The 17404-nt window shown below is 34.5% G+C and overlaps 3 protein-coding genes across 3 annotated transcripts; all 3 read right to left on the bottom strand.

The window, feature by feature from the left end:
• Window positions 1–4708: 4708 nt before the first annotated feature.
• On the bottom strand, window positions 4709–5176 carry LOC145955819 (uncharacterized). The gene has a single exon (XM_083071034.1). It carries the CDS (start codon window positions 5174–5176, stop codon window positions 4709–4711), a length of 468 nt encoding a protein of 155 aa, XP_082927160.1.
• Window positions 5177–10522: 5346 nt separating this feature from the next.
• Window positions 10523–11629, bottom strand: LOC109804109 (transcription factor bHLH148). The gene has a single exon (XM_020365885.3). The coding sequence runs from the start codon at window positions 11398–11400 to the stop codon at window positions 10798–10800; it is 603 nt and encodes a 200-aa protein (XP_020221474.1). The 5' UTR covers window positions 11401–11629; the 3' UTR covers window positions 10523–10797.
• Window positions 11630–16300: 4671 nt separating this feature from the next.
• LOC145955812 (uncharacterized) lies at window positions 16301–16759 on the bottom strand. The gene has a single exon (XM_083071013.1). It carries the CDS (start codon window positions 16757–16759, stop codon window positions 16301–16303), a length of 459 nt encoding a protein of 152 aa, XP_082927139.1.
• Between the last annotated feature and the right edge of the window lie 645 nt (window positions 16760–17404).

Here is a 17404-nt window from a genome sequence, read left to right as displayed (position 1 = left end):
TTACTTTCATTCTCTCATTTCATCGATATTTTTTTTAAAAAAAGAATGATACAGATATAAAATCAGAAAAATACTTTTTCCACTTTTTATTGTGTCGATTTTATTTTATTTTATTTTTATTTTCATGTATTTTTTAAACAAAACAATTTCATTTTCATCTCCTATTAACTATTTCCTCTTTTCACGTGCTCTATCACATCTTATTGCATTATATATTCTATTTCGGCAGAACTTCCGATGAAATTCAAGTCACAGAAGAAATGATCAAGAGTAGAAATATCAAAGTAATCAAGAACAATGTTTCAGTTACCGGGGACAAAGATTTCTCATCCTCATCACTACCATGTCACCCACCAAAAATTTACAAGCATGATAAAAATAAATCAAAATGGTTACGCAATCTATTCTTTAATCTATGTTAAAGCTACTCTAACTTACCTTTAACATATAGTTAGTGTAGTCATAAAGCACAAACTGATAGCTACTTATTTTAAGTAACGACAATTGCTTTGAGGCATCGTTGTATGCCACAAGTTAAGCACTAATAATTTGATGCTTTGTGGTGGCAGTATATTCCTATTTAATTACCATTATGTTCCGAAGAGTTAGTGCTGCAAGTTTGGCTTGGCACTTTAGTCTTCTTCTATATTTCAAAATCAAGTTCTAATTGCGGAATAATTAATAGTACATGGCTGTCATGAATCACAATTTGCAAGTTTCAACAATACATTTATCACTTTTCATTTTATTAATAAAAAAATATAAAGAGAGAGATACTCAAATATCTGGGCATTCCTTATTTAATCAATTGCCTCCTTCAAAGGTCAAGTGATATTATTCTTTTCAGACATGTTTTGATGATCAAAAACTAATAATAAGAATAACGAAATAAGATAAGAGTAAAAAACACATAATTGCTATACCAAGCTTTTATATATATTATCGTATCTTTGATGTACACCAGGTAACTTTTAGTAGATAATTTATACTAAAAATTTCATGTAAGTAATAAAATTATTTTTATAAAAAGTTGCGATACAGGTGAAAATAGTGATAGTGATATTGTTGGATATTGGATTATTGGTATTTGGAAAAATGATGATATAGTTGTGGTAAGTAGATATATGGTAGTGGCGTTAATGAAGATGACATTGATCGGAAGGATATAATAGATAATTAATATTAATAATGATATTAGTAATTAATTACTATTTTTAATAATAAACAATACGATTATTTAAAAAAAAATATAATTGTTATGATATAAGAAATAATGTCACAATTGTAGTGATATTACTAATTTATTAGTGTAAAAATATCGTTTTACATCTATAATTTTACACTGGTTGCACATAATCGATGATATTTTTATAATTTAAAACAACTATTTTACATCAATTATAAAATAATCGATATTAAAAAAGCTCATTTTACATTGGTTTTAATTTGAACCAATGTTATGTGTTATTTTCAAATTTTATATTAATTTTCCATTTTGCCTTTATTCTCTCATTTAAAATTTGTTGTGTTAGTTTATTTTGTCTAGAACTAGGAAGAGCAAGTCTTGAAACAAAGGATGGGGAGGTCACAAAGGAGGATGGAGTTGTGGTCATGGTTGCAGATCTTGCGAAGTTGGTGTAAGGGAGAAGAGGTGAGTTTGGGTGGATATCAGAAAATAAATGGAAAGGTGTGGGTTTGAGGGGGGGAAGACTTGGGTGGGAATGAGGATGCAAGAACTTGTGGGAGAGGGGGGTCACTTGTACTTCATTTACATGTAGGTGGAGGATGTGTTCATGCCAAGCAAGGAGCACATAGCACATGAAATGTGAATTCAGGTGGAAAAGGTGGAGAACGTGTGAACATGGAAGGGGGAGATTAAAATGATCACTTTGAAAGTTCAAGGCTAGCTTGTTTTATAATATATTAAATTTAAATTGTAATTGATTATTTTGTTTCTCAAGAAAATATTTTAAGAATTTGCAATTGTATTTCATTGATTAATTAAAGAAATATTGTAATCGATTAAAATAAGACATCATATTTTTTATAAAGCACAAGCTTTTTTTTAAAAATTGATTAGTATAGAGAGTAAAACATTTTTAGAAAACGTATTTTATTATTTTTATATCGTGTAATCGATTATGAAACCTATAATCAATTCCTCTATTTTAAAACCTATATTTAAAGCAAAATAATGTTTGATTAACTTCTAAAATAAAACCTTTATAACCGTGTTTGGTTTAAAAACATTTTATCACTTTATTTTCATCAGTTTTTAAGGTAGATAATCTTGCTTCAAGCACTCACACAACAACCTATGAAGGAGTATAACACACTTAAAATACTTAAGAATACTAAAAACGTAAATTACATGATTACAAGCTAAAATTAAACTTCATGAAATCCTCTTCAACCCTTGATATATAATTCTTCAATTATCCTTAGTGATAACAATCTCTCTCTTTTTAAATTTGATCATGTCAAAAAAAAAATTGTGACATTTGAATGTTAATTTTCATTTCTTTAAGTCTTAGCTATTAGACAACTTTTCTCTTGAAACGATTTGTATTGCACAAATACAAAGCATATGCATTCTAGACATTGGGGCTTTATACATTTCAAACATAAACATGATCATTTACTATTCTATTATGACTCTTTCATGTTTAAGCAATATTTTGTCAATTTTAATTTTTAAGCATATATTATTACTCGTTTTTATGTCATATCAAAGGAAAAAGATCACAAAAATAAATAAGTAGAGAAGTAAAAACATAATTCATTCATTGTCACAAGGCAAAGCACATCATTGGAGAATTTTTTTTTAAAAAATCAAAATAAAAATAACAAATTTTAATATTCTTGATATATTGTATCTCCTCCATCATCATTCCATCATTTGACTCTTCATCATTAGTAAATTGAGAAACAATATCTATATTCTCATCAAATCTAGTAATGACTAGCCTTGTCTCAATAAATTTGAGACACTTTATTACCTCATCAAAATGTGAACTCACTTCAATCCTATGCTCATGGTAAAGAAACATCATAGTATTCATCTTCTCAAGCATGGAAGCCTCAAATGATGGTGGAAGGGCATCCTAATTCATTTGTTCTTTATCTTTAGCCTGCTCCTCAAGCTTATCCTTTGGAACCTATACAACATATTCATTATTCATAAGACCAAGTTTGTGAAGAATACCTTCTTTTAGCTCACATTTAGGTTTAGTGTAGTCAAAAGCTTCTCTTTCTACATCAATCCCGATATAGTTTATTTGCCTTGGCACAAGGACAACATAAGAAAATTTAGAATCAATCCACTTTTTAAAATTAAGCATGTTATCCTCCTTCCCGAGTAACTCAAAGCATCTTGATAATTACCATCTTGGTGAACCCCGATAAATTTGCACAATCAACCTCTCACCAATGAGGAAGAATCCCGCCACATCCTACAAAACATGATTGTTTACAACCATCTTTACTCCTTTCACCTTGGAAGTAAGAAGTCTATTTTCTATCTTCATGCAAGTGTAGAAAACTTTTAATAAGTAGCTTATTCAACCCTTTTTCAAAGAGGGAAGGAAACTCATTTTGGAAATAGTCTTTTTTAGTCCATCGTCATACAGGTCATTACATTTGTTGTTGATGTGTTTAAAAATTTGTAATTCATCATGTATTTTGTTGAAATATTAAATTAGATGAAAAATTACTTTTTGAAAATATTTCTTGAAAGCCCTTTTTGGTCCTTCAAATTTGTGGTAAGTTTCCTTTTGGTTCCCCTAATTAAAATGTAACATTGTAGTCTTATTCTTAAAAAATGACTTTCTTAGTTTCATTAATTTATAAATACTTCAATTTGGTCCTCAAAAAGTTGATGTTGTCAAGAATGTTGAAGACAATGTAACAATTCATAACAATTTAAAACCTCAACATTTGGATTCACAAACTATAACCAAAATTAATGCTTATTAATGGTTTTGACCACCACAAAATTAAATTTATTTTTGTAAAACAATTCAAACCCACCATCACGTACACAAATTTATTGTCAGGAACAAGAAAGGGGGTAGAAGAAGAGGAAAAGGTCAAGGGAAAAAGGGATAAAGAATAATATAACTATGAAGTTATCATTTAATATTAGGAGTTTAGGAGGACAGATGAAAAATAATGACGTAAAAAGACTTTAGAAAAATAAATCCCTAAGTTGATGTGTTTGTTGGAAACAAAAATGGAAGAGGTGGATAGATGGTTATATAAGTTACCGTATGGGGGTGGAGATAATTGATTAAGTTACTACAAGAAGAGGAAAAGGATTTATGATTATGTGGTATAAGGTAAAAATTTGTATATCTTTAATGTTTCAAGGAAGTCATTTTTCAAGGGTGAAGGTTTTTTTTTTGAAACGGCCAAATAAAATTATATTGTGGCACTAGGGGTGCCATAATCCCATATTTACAAGGTATTGGTTAGGGGTAATTTAGATTAACTAACCAAATTACGAACTAACCAAACAAAATCTTAGTATCTCCCCTAAAAGTAATTTGACCCAACATTGCATAGCAAAACAGTGAATCCCGAATTCACTCTCATTTGTTTTCTACCAATCATTTAATGCCCTGTATAGAACCCTTTTTTCCACTCAACCACTCAGATTATTATTACCTCTTATGTCATCCCTGGTGTCCCCTTGTAAGTCTTCCAATCTTTATCCTTCATCTTCTGTAATGCATACCCCTGGTGCTGACTCCCATTGCACATAGTTGAATGGAAAATCCTTATCCATTTTCAACCATGACCAAGTTGTAAATCTGATTTTCTGCTCCAATTGTTGTATATCAACTTCCTGCCCTCTGAAGATATTATTGTTTCTTGTCATCCAAATATTGTAAACAGTTGCCGCCCACATTATTTTCCATCTTGATGCTTGCTTGTTTTTGTAGCTGTGTCCTGGAAGTTGTTGGAAGTGTTGAATTGCATTTGCTGGTAAAACTGTATTAAAATTGGCCCACTTGTAACATAATTTCCAAACCTGATCAACCTTACTACAGTGAAAGAATAAGTGTGTTGTTGTTTCTATTTCCTCAAGACAGAACCTGCATCTTTCCTCATTCTGAGCTATCTGTATGTTTCTCATTTTCAAGTTATCTATAGTTGGTAGGCTCTCAAAGTACATTCTCCATGTTAGTATTTTTTCCTTAGGGGGGATTTTAAGTGACCACAACTCTTTTAGGAAAGGTACCTCTTCTAACCCAACTTTCCAAGATAGTAATTCACCATAGGTGGACTTCACTGTATATGCTTGAGTATTCCCCGGCAACCATTTCCAGTAGTCCTTTTTATGACTGTCAAATTGTAACCCTTGTAGTCTCCTTTGTAGATCCTCCCACTACTCAGAGTCCCTCCCTAACCACTTCTCCACCCGAAACCCCAGCTCCACTCCCCCTCATTCCAATGTCCCATTGAATGTATTCTAGTTTGTTTTTGAGTAGAATTCAAATAGATTCTAGGATAGATTGCTGCTAGTGGTTCCTGATCCAACCATGGGTCTTCCCAAAATAGAGTCTTTTGACCATCCATAACATTCCATTGGTATAGTCTTTCAAACCATTGTTCCTCATCCTTATTTCCACATACTTTTCTTAAGTCCTTCCACCAGTATGATTGGAAGTTATTATCCTCTCCACTCGTTAGATCCCTCCACCCTCCGTATTTAGATTCTAGTATGTCTCCCCATAGGTTTTTTTCGTTGTGGAACATGCTCCAACGCCATTTCCCCAATAATGCCTTGTTGAACAGACTAATATCCTTTATTCCTAGTCCACCTTGTGCGTTTGAACGACATATTTTATCCCAACTGATCCAAGCAATTTTGTTGTGTTGATTTTCCTCTCCCCACAAAAATCTACGTTGTATCTTCACTATCCTATGTTCCACCTTCTTAAGTATTTTGAAAAAGGATATGTAAAATAGTGGAAGTGATGAGAGAATAGAGTTGATTAAACAAACTCTGCCAGCAAGGGATATAAGCTTATTTTTCCAAAGTGCAAGCTTCTTTTCAAATTTAAGTATGATTGGTTTCCACATAGACTGACGTCTAGGATTATCACCAATTGGGAGACCAAGGTACTTAAATGGTATATCCATGATTTTGCAATTTAAAACCATGGCGTACCTTATCAAATCTGACAAGTTTGATCCAATTGCCCCACAACAGCTTTTATAGAAGTTAATTTTGAGACCTGAAACTAGCTCAAAACATCTCAATAAGCTCTTGATAGTTATGACATTAGATATAGTTGGTTCTCCAAAGAAAATGGTGTCATCTGCAAATTGTAGCAAATTTACCGCCACTCTTTTAGCTCCCACCTCATAACTTGTGAACAAATTTTTTTGGACAGCGCTTCTCATCATACCAGCTAGACCTTCCGCCACAATCACATATAAGAAGGGTGATAATGGATCACCTTGTCTTAATCCCCTTTGTGGGGAGAATTCTGAAGTAGGGGAGCCATTGATAAGGACAGAAACTTGACTTGATCTTAGACATCCTTCAATCCAGCTTCTCCATTTGTTGTCAAAGCCTAACCTCTGTAACATGTATAAGAGAAACCCCCACTCCACAGAGTCGAATGCCTTTTCATAGTCCACCTTGAATATAAAGCAGTTTTTTTCTTCCTACGTGCATCGTCTATGACCTCGTTTGCTACTACTATGCTATGAAGCATGTTCCTCCCGCCAAGAAAAGCACTTTGGGTCTGGTCTATTATATATGGGAGAACCACTTTCAGTCTATTTGCTAGCAGTTTTGCAAGTATTTTGTACAAGGATCCCACCAATGATATTGGTCTGTAATCACCTAGTTTGTTTGGGCATGATACTTTAGGAATTAGTGCAACAAATGATGAGTTACAACCCCTTGGTATTTTCCCATTAGAATGAAATTCTTGTAAATACCTGTGAACATCACCTTTTAGTAATTCCCAGAATGACTTGATGAAGTTGAAGTTAAATCCATCAGGTGCAGGACTTTTAGTTCCCTCACATTCCCACACTACATTTTTGATTTCCTCCTCCTCAAAATTTGCCACTAGAAAATTATTTTGCCTTTCTGAGACAAGTGGTAGGTATCTTGTGACATTGGGAAAATAAAGTTATAACAAGGGATAATTAGTATGGTGGACATAAAGGGTGAGAAAAAATGATGCGTGATAGAAGATTTTATTTCTATTGGAATCTTGTATGAAATGATGGGGTAGAAACATACAATACGTAAAAGGAATGGTAGAGTTCAATAACTATATCAATTCTTTTATAGAATAGACTTATCATTCATATGAAACAAATTACTCGTTACAAAATGGTTGGTTCAACAATAAGTAAGATGGATACATTACTTAACGATTGATTTCTTGGTTGTATATTTTTTAATGATCTTCATTTTTATTCCATTTTCATTTTTTTTTATTATTTTTATGAGATAAAAATAGAGACTAAAAGTGTATTTACCGTAAATATTATTAAATATTGATTGTCAATCAATTTTTAATATTTGATTGTCAATCAATTTTTAATATTAGATCATGGTTAACATTATAATTTAACAGGTATTAAATACACATTTAACATGTTGACTCAAACTACAAATATTTAATTTAGAAGATTAGTTTTCATCAACACTCTTTATTTTCTTTTAATAGTCATCTGGTTATCACCTTTATAGTAATTTAATCTTTTCTTATACACATACACACTCCCGTGTGAGTATGCTAGGGTTCATGTAATATTCATATTTATATCCTTTTTCGTTAAATTTTGTGAATAAATCTTTAACTCATTTCTATTGAATATATATTTACTTTATGTATTTCTGATTTTTTTTCTAATACTATTATAAGTATTAGGTAAAATTATCACCCAAATTATAAGTATAGAGGCTCATTAAAATCCTAACTCCACGTTAGTGTTTCTTATGAAAATGATGAAATAAAACTGTAAGTCCATTTTCAAAATCTAGTGTTAATTAAGGTAATAATTTATGAGGTGTATTCACATGATTTCCTCTTACAAAACTCATGTGACATCATTCCTTTCCTCCTTCCCTTCCGTCATCTTTTTCACCAAAATCAATTATTCATCACATGTAAAATTAAGTGAAGAAAAATTAGATGAAACTAACATTTCCCAATATTATGTGGTGTTAAATATTGTAGAACTTACCTGTTAAAGAGTTTGTTGAAACATGAAACCAATATTGCTTAATGGGGTATCTTACCCCTTAACAAATATTTTTCGGTGGCATCAGACAACAAATTGGAATCAATTTGCTTCTCAAAACTATTATAACAAGCCAACGAAACATCCCTTGTCGTTTTCCTTCACAGCGTTATCATATGAAACAATTTGATAAAAGTTCAAAAGAGACACCCATAGAATTCGTATGAAGAGAATGCGGGGGAATAAAGTATTGATTCAATCTAGGGTAAATTAATCGTGAATATCTTTGTCAGAAGAAACATTTTTGGGATAAACGCATGAACAAAGGAGAGGACAACACAAAGGGAATAGAATTGTTAATTTCTTATTCACTTTTCCCTGATGGTAACATTTGTGTTGGGAGTTCGTGACGAGTTTCATTAAGCAAACGCCACATTGACCAATGACCATTGTCACTTGTTTGAAAATAGTCATGCTTTTAATATATGATGCTGGATGTGAACATATATACAACCAAGGCCCTATATTTTATATTTTTTATTTTGAGTGTACTTACTAGCTTTCCTTAAAGATCTGTTGGATTCAAAAGATGGTAAAGAGAAAGAAGCGCAGAGAAGAGATTAAAAAATCTATTTAGTTAAATAAAAGAAAAAAGACGGGACATAAATTTTCTTTATTCGCAATTAGAGGAGAAATATTTTAAAAAATAAATTATCATTATAATCTTATTATTCTAAATTTTAGAAAAAAAAAGTAAAGATATTCTAAAGAGCACTAATACACTGTCCAAAAATATATTCTGAATCACGTTCCAAATATTAAAATATTAATATTTTTTAATAAATTTATTATAAAATAATTATTTTATTTAATATTTTATAATTTAAATTATTATATTAATCGTTCGGAATGAATTTTAGAAGATGCGCTCTATCATTTTTCTATTTTAAATATTATATTTAAAAATATCTTGAAAGTTCTTCATTCTCTTCCACATCTCCCAATATGTAATATTGAAAGAGAATTAAATTAGGTCAGGAAGGATTTTTCTCTTCTCCATTCTTTTCTTTCTCTTTTTTCAAAAATTGAACCAAATAATTCTTTTTTTTTTTTATAATAAAAATCTCTCCTTCGACCAATACCGAAAATATAATCGTATTTTTGGGTTTATTTTTAATGAGAATCGAATTTGGTCCTTGTTTTGCATGTTTTGGGGCGATAGTGAGAATCCAAAATTGGGTGACCCTGGGATGATGTGAAAAGCAGGATTGAATAGGCACATGGGGGGTATTGAATTGTGGTCATTGATGAGTGATAATTTAGAAATAAATAAGTGCAACCATCACGTGATGAACTTGAAAGGCACGTAGCAGCAAATGTTAAAGCTGTTGTTTTTAGGGTGGTCCTCTTGTTCAATAATTAATTGCCTTTGGTGGTAAATGAACCCATCCCCTCCTTTTTCTAAGCCAATTTTCTTCATGGATCATGATCCTGAAATGGGGTCTAGGAGGAAGACGCACTCCTATTCAATATTGATAGTGATGAAACTCAGGCACTCGTGTGCTCTCTGCCACCGAAAGTGAGAGGCAGTTTTTTGTCTCAGCCTGGACACGTGTCAACTCATGAGTGGCTCCGGCCATTTGCTCCATGTGGGAGAGCATGTGAAGTATTAGCCTCAGCTTCTCAGATACGACCAAATTCAGTTAATGTTTTTTTCTTTGTTTTCTAATTCTTATTTTTTTGGTAGAGGTTAGAGGAGGACGTTAACGAAGAAGGAGAGAGAGAGAGAGAGTGTGTGCGATGTAAAAATGTGAGCATGAGCACTGAGCAGTGTGGTACGAGGTGGGGGCGACAAGCCACATGGGACCATACCATAGTAATGTGTGGAATAAGCATGTTTTTGGCACTTTCGGCAAAACTTTAGAGAAGTGGAGTTAGCTATGCAATTTCAATGACAAAACTTGCTTTCCCAAACAGTACCCTAACCGGGTAAACCTTATCCTGCTCTAAGCTCTAAGCTCTAAGCTCTAAGCTCTAAGCTTGGCTGAGACAAAGACCCATAAATTCCCAGCATTCAAACTCTTTCTTAAAATTCAGTATCCACAACACGACACGAATAATACAGATACAGATACAGGGACAGTTCCATTGCAGGCTTCTTAACTAACTTACCACCCACTTCATCATCACATTATCATATACTTTTCATCAATCCACCTCTTAATTTTGGACAAAAAATTAATGCCTTCCTAAATTAATCATCCTTCTCTAACTAGGTTAAAATTAGAAATTCAAATCAAACCCGTAAATCAACCGGTACAATATTATTTTCGGTTCAACTAAAAGTTTTTCGTTTGCGTTACATCAAATATTTAATACTTGTATTCAACTCGATCAAGAGAGAAATGGGTGGGAAGGTGAAATTGGGAAAGAGAAAATAAAAAGATATAATATCTATGTACTTAACAATTAACATAAGCAGAGAGGAGAGAGGGTGAAAACGAGGGAAATAATAACAAAAATTAAGAAGGAAAAAAAAATATATATATATGACACGTGGCTGGACGCCGGAAAGTGAGATCAATTGGGTGGCGAGGAGGTGGATGCAGCGGCGGAGGCGGAGGAGGAAGAGCCTAAGAGTAAGTCAGCGAGAGCTGCCATGGCTCGAACCTGCATCTCGAGCGCGGGTATGTAATCGATTGCTTCTTCGAGAATCACGGGAAGCGGTTCTTTCCGGCAACCGGGGACCAAGCGGCCCAGGAACCTGACTTTCCGTTGGACGGCGGGGAGGGTTTTGGCCTTGAGGCGGAGGACGCCGAAGCGGGGCTTCTTGGGGCGGGCCGGCCCAACCACTTTGTGCCTCTTGTGGCTCGGCTTCCTGAACTTGAGCTTGAGGCGGTGGGTCAAGATGGCGCGGCTCCAGCGGGTCCTCCCCCGGGCGGCGACGGCGAGCACCCTGTCGGCGGCCTCACGGACGGCCTTTCCGCGGCGGGGCGCGTCGCCTGAGATGTTGACTCTGCGGAGGGCCTGGTGGAGCTTGGTCGAGTAGAGGTGCTGCTGCGCGTGGGATTTCCATTTGGCGGGGGTGTGTTTGGTTGGAGATTTCTTCTTCTTCTTGGTCCTGTGCGAGTCACGTGAGCGATCGGCGGCGAGGGTTGGATTTGCGGTGAGAGATGACGACATGGAAAGAGGGGTTTCTATTTGTGGGATGAGATTCGAATGAATCTAGAAGTGAGGGGTATATATATATAGTTGGAGAGGAAATCTAATGGAGCGCGAGAGAGGCTAGCTAGTGAAAACTGGAAATTAGTGATTAATGAATAATGAAGGTGTTTGGTTTGGGGGTTTAGAACCAACGGAACGGGAATGGGGTGGGTGAGGTGTCCCTTCAATCGGAGGTTGAGTTGAAGGCTGGAGGACTCTTATATAAAGGAATCGCGACACATCACGCCTTCTTTTCCTTTTCCTTTTCTTATTAACTAAATTAATTCAATTATTCATCTCCTTAATCATCTTTTTATTCTTACTTTGGGTTTTCCAACTTTGCATGCCATTTTCCCATGTTGGGCCTTCCCTTAACATCTCCATTATCTGCACCACCCCTTGTTACTACTTCTAACCCACTTTCTTTTCTACAATAAAACTCATCATATGCTTACACCTCACTTATGAAGATCTCCTATAACACCTAAACAGTTTAAGTGGCTTGACTTAGACCTTACCAAATCAACCTAATTATTTTCATGTCTCATGTGTCTCTTAGATCGTCAACTAAATTGAAATATTAATCCTTATCTTTTGATTTCTCAAGTGTCGTCATTTAAATAAGGAAAGTCCATTTTCATAGTCAAGACTAGCATAGTCAAGTATGAGCATATCACAACCTTGGCATAGATTACCAAGTCACTTTTGTGATTAGCCAGTTAATTATCTTTGAGATACCACATAACCTTTCCAATTATCGGTTAAAGGTTATAATCCTTAACTTCATACCTCACTCCAACATTAACTAAGTGTTGGGATAAATTTCTTAAGCCAAATAAAATTTTTCCATTAATCAATATTAAGAACCGTTGTCTCAGATTACAGAGTTAATGATAATAATACATACCTGTATCCATTGACGTTGATCAAAAGGTTGCAGCGGAATAGTCTTTTGGTGCAATGATCTTCCTCAGCCAAATCACTGGATTCCTTGATGGGACTTGATGTTACTCTTCTGATGGGGAGACAGAGAGACGTGTGTTTCTGATTTGGCATATTGGGAACCATGACCATCTTTATGATTTTAAACCTATTAGGGTTTCCATTAACGCCTAACGGGCCAAATCTGGTTTCCACTTATTTGGGCCCATATCAGTTTTTTCCTGTTGGCAGTCTAAAGGCTCACTAAAATTAGATCACTTTTATTGAGCCCAACTAAATGTAAATAACTAATATAAATACTACAAATAATATATATAGCCCACAATAATTATTAGAAATAAAATTTCTAACAATCTCCCACTTGGGCTTCATATTCATTTAAGTATTTATATCACAAAATTCTTTAGGCGCGCAACCGTATGCTATTTACTTTTAGACTCCCCTTAAACAATCTGGTCCATCTCATACAACAACAAGGAACCACTGCAGCTTTCATCATTATCTAATGTGACTAAACCACGATGATCACCACAATTGTATGCACTCAATGACATAGATCAAATATGGATAAGTGGCATGAAAATTACATGCAACGTGATCTTAATCATGTCTATTTCCAACTGGTTCAAACTTTATTCTTTATAGAGATCCATTCAAAACGCAATATATATATATTGCACAAAAACAAGCTCAGAATAAAATTATGAACATCAACTTTATTTCTGTAGAAAATCCAAATAATACAAATATCTGGAAAAATTAAAAAAATAAAGAAGACACAAAACATAAATGAGACTCCCACTAAACTAAGGTACTATAAGGAATTACACCCATATGAGCAGTGTGCTCATGAAAGACTTTAGGCACCAAACCCTTAGTAAGTGGATCAGCTAGCATAAAATTAGTCCTTATATGTTCTATAGAAATTTGCTTATTCTGAACTCTTTCCTTAACAACCAGAAACCTTATATCAATGAATTTTGACTTGGTTGTACTCCTATTGTTATTGGAATAAAGAACTGCAGAGTTATTATCACAATAGATTTTCAATGGCCTTTCAATGCCATTAACCACACGTAAATTAGTGATAAAATTTCGCAGCCATATCCCATGGTTGGATGCCTCAAAACAAGCAATGAACTCCGCAGCCATGGTTGATGAAGCTATAATAGTCTGTTTAACAGACTTCCAAGAGATAGCTCCTCCAGCCAACATAAAGATGTATCCAGATGTGGAGCGTTTACTGTCTTGACATCCGGCAAAATCAGAGTCTGAGTATCCAATGATCTTTAAACTGTCAGAATTCTAATAAGTGAGCATATATCCTTTTGTTCTCTTCAAATAGCGCATTACACGCTTTACTGCTTTCCAATGTTGCATCCCAGGATTACTTAAGTATCTGCCCAAAACTCCCACTAAACTTATGATAAACACAATCATCAACTATATTTGCCTCAAAACCATATGAGGTAATAACTTGATGGAACTTGTGATACCATTGACGGGAAGCTTGTTTGAGACCATAGATGGATTTCTTTAGTTTGCATACCATGGACTTTGAGTCACCAGACACAAAATTTTCTAGTTGCATCATATAAATCGTTTCTTCAATGTCACCATTTAGAAACACAGTTTTAACATCCATCTGATGGAGCTCTAAATTATAATGAGCTACGAGTGCCATTATTATTCTAAATGAATCTTTGAAGAAACCGGAGAAAAGGTTTCTTTGTAATCAATGCCTTCCTTTTGAGTGAAACCTTTAGCAACTAAACGAGCCTTATATCTCTCAATATTACCTTTTGAATCCCTCTTGGTTTTAAATATCCATTTACAACCAATAAGTTTCACACCTTCAGGTAATTCAACGAGATCCCAAACATCGTTGTCTTGCATAGATTTCATCTCATCCTTCATGGCATCAATCCACTTTTGAGAGCTAGAACTTTGCATAGCTTGACAGAATTTGATTGGATCATCCTCTGTTAAACCAATGCCATCCTCATGTTCTTGAAGAAACACAATGTAATCATCTGGAATTGCACTTTTCCTTTCTCTAGTGGATCTCCTTAATGGAACTTCTTGAGATTGTTGAGTTTGCTCTATAGGTATTTGAGGGAGAACCTCAATATTGTCTTGTGTAGGGATAATGTTAGGAATAACTCCATGATTGTCACCTATTACTGGGGTAGGTACTGGAATAGTAATAGGCACGAGGACTTGATCACTGTCAATGACAGGTTTTTCTTCAAAGACAACATTTCTTATGTTCTCTTCCTTCCCAAACTCAACATCCTCAAGGAATCTCGCATTCCCCGTCTCAAAGAATGATCTAGTAGTGGGATTGTAAAATGTATAGCCCCGAGAGCGTTCAGGATAACCAACAAAATAACAGCTAACAGTCCTTGACTCCAGCTTGCTTTCATGCGGCCTATAAGGACGCGCTTCAGCCGGACAACCCCAAATGTGTAAATGTTTTAGACTTGGCCTTTTACCCGTCCATAGCTCATAAGGAGTTTTGTTAACTGCTTTACTTGGTACCCTATTTAGGATGTAGACTGCAGTCTTAAGCGCTTCTCCCCACAATGACTCTGGTAAGGAAGAATGACTTATCATACTTCTCACCATATCCTTAAGAGTCATGTTTCTACGTTCTGCAACACCGTTCATGCTTGGTTTCCCAAGCATAGTATACTGAGGAACGATGCCACATTCCCTTAGAAAAAGCGCAAAAGGCCCTGGACGTTGTTCACCTGATCCATCATATCTACCGTAGTATTCACCACCACGATCAGATTTGACGGCCTTAATTTTCTTTCCAAGTTGAAGCTCAACTTCAGCTTTAAAAGATTTGAAAACATCTAGGGATTGAGACTTCTCATCATGAATTAAAAATAGGTAGCCGTACCATGAATAATCATCTATGAACGTAATGAAATATTGTTGTCCATTCCAAGATGCCGTAGGGAATGGTCCACAAATATCTGTGTGAATTAAATCCAAAACGTCCTTAGCCCTTTCGGCACCTAATTTTCTAGAATTTGTTTGTTTACCCTTAATACATTCAACGCAAACCTCAAAGTCTGACAAGTCAAAGGGTTCAAGAATCTCATCCGACACAAGCCTCTGAATTCTCTGTTTAGAGATATGGCCTAAACGCTTATGCCATAAAGTGGTTGAGTTCTCATTTATTTTACGCTTCGTACCACGAGAATCAATGTGAAAATTTTCTTTATTGGAACTAACTACATCTAGTAAGTATAAATTATCAATTAAAGAACCAGAACCAACAACATTTGAATTTTGATAGAGGCTAAATTTATTATTTCCAAATGAACAAGAAAAACCAAATTTGTCCAAACTAGAAATAGAAATTAAATTCCGCCTAAAAGACGGTACAACAAAAGTCTCAAATAAATCCAAATGAAATCCAGTTTTTAACTGTAATCTAAATGTTCCAATAGCCTCCACTGTGACCTTGTTGCCATTACCCACATATATAAATCTTTCATTATCACTTGGTGGTCGGCTCCAAAGGCAACCCTGCATGGATACACTAATGTGAGTAGCAGCACCGGAATCTACCCACCAAGTATCACGTGGTACAAAAGCTACATTAACTTCAGAACAAACAAAAAACAGAAAATTACCTTTCTTTACACGCCAAGAGGCGTACTTGGGACACTTTTTCTTCATGTGCCCAGGCTTCTTGCAGAAGAAGTAAGTAGGTGTGTTCTCATCCTTTTTTGACTTTCTTTTGCTGAGAAGTCCTTTCTACAACATCCTTATTATTCTTTCTCTTCCTACTCTGAGAGCTTGACGCTAAATGAGCACTTTCAGTCTTTTCTCTTTGCTGCCTTTCCTCCTCTTGCACATAGTGAGAAATCAATTCATTCAAGGTCCATTTATCTTTTTGAGTATTATAACTCACCTTGAATTATCCAAAGTGTGTAGGAAGAGAAATCAAAACTAGATGCACGAGCAAGTCATCAGACAACTCTAACTTTAGTTCTTTTAGTTTTGACGCGAGATTAGACATTTCTATAATGTACTCCCTTATGTTTCCTTTGCCTTTGTATCTCATAGAGATAAGTTTAGCAAGCAAACTGCTTGCATCAGCTTTCTCATTACTGGTGAAATACTGCTCAACGGCATCAAGGAAACCTTTAGCATTGGGGCTCTTAGAAATAGAGCCCCGAAAAACTTCTTGAACAGATCGCTTCATGATCATCAAACACATTCGGTTTGAGCGTTCCCACTTTTCAACCTTATCCTCATCCGGGTTTTCCGGATTTGGAGTGGGTTTCTCAGCCCGAAGTGCAAGATCAAAATCCATGCAGCCAAGAATTATCTCAACTGCTTCCTTCCAGGCCTTAAAGTTTGTCCCATTAAGCATAGGTATACAATTAATTTGAGCAGATAAGTTAACAGCACTAGCAACAGCAATTGTAATAGAACATAAAAAAAATTTAATTTAATTACATGCTCACAGTAAAATAAAATAAATAAAACATGCAGATTATTTACATAATAGACCCATTACAAGATACCGAGCACAACATTAATTCTTTGTCTTTGGACATACAAATTAACTTGTTAGTGGTACTCTCAATGCAACGATCAAATATTGACAATTAATTCTGTCAAATAATAGTCTTTCTTTGGACCGACTATTATTCACATGATTGTAACTTTATAATTGTCACATATTTATCATCACAGGCATGTTATTATTTGGCCAAATTGTGTCTTCCTTTGGGATGAGCACAAATTGCATAAATAATCTCATACTAATATCTATTGTAATTTTTAATCAAATTAATTTCTATAATAGGGATTGTTTTGGCAATATATTACATCAATTTATTTAATTAAAAATTACCAGACAAATTAATTAATAAAGAGGGTCTATAATCTGCCAACGTTCGCACTCAAATTTGATATATATAAAAAAATATCAATTTAAATTTCAAGAAAATAATTCTTACACGAATGCCATTAAAAAAAACGATAAAGTGGAATTCAATATATATTAATTATA

This window comes from Cajanus cajan, chromosome 1 (assembly GCF_000230855.2).
Source record: "Cajanus cajan strain Asha chromosome 1, NIPB_CcT2T_4, whole genome shotgun sequence".
Classification (NCBI taxonomy): Eukaryota; Viridiplantae; Streptophyta; class Magnoliopsida; order Fabales; family Fabaceae; genus Cajanus; species Cajanus cajan.
Note: the sequence above shows the minus strand (reverse complement) of the source record. Positions and strands in the feature narration are given on the sequence as shown.

Coding starts and splice junctions, on each gene's coding strand:
- LOC145955819 (XM_083071034.1), bottom strand. CDS start 5,176: ATGTACTTTGAGAGCCTACCAACTATAGATAACTTGAAAATGAGAAAC.
- LOC109804109 (XM_020365885.3), bottom strand. CDS start 11,400: ATGTCGTCATCTCTCACCGCAAATCCAACCCTCGCCGCCGATCGCTCA.
- LOC145955812 (XM_083071013.1), bottom strand. CDS start 16,759: ATGCTTAATGGGACAAACTTTAAGGCCTGGAAGGAAGCAGTTGAGATA.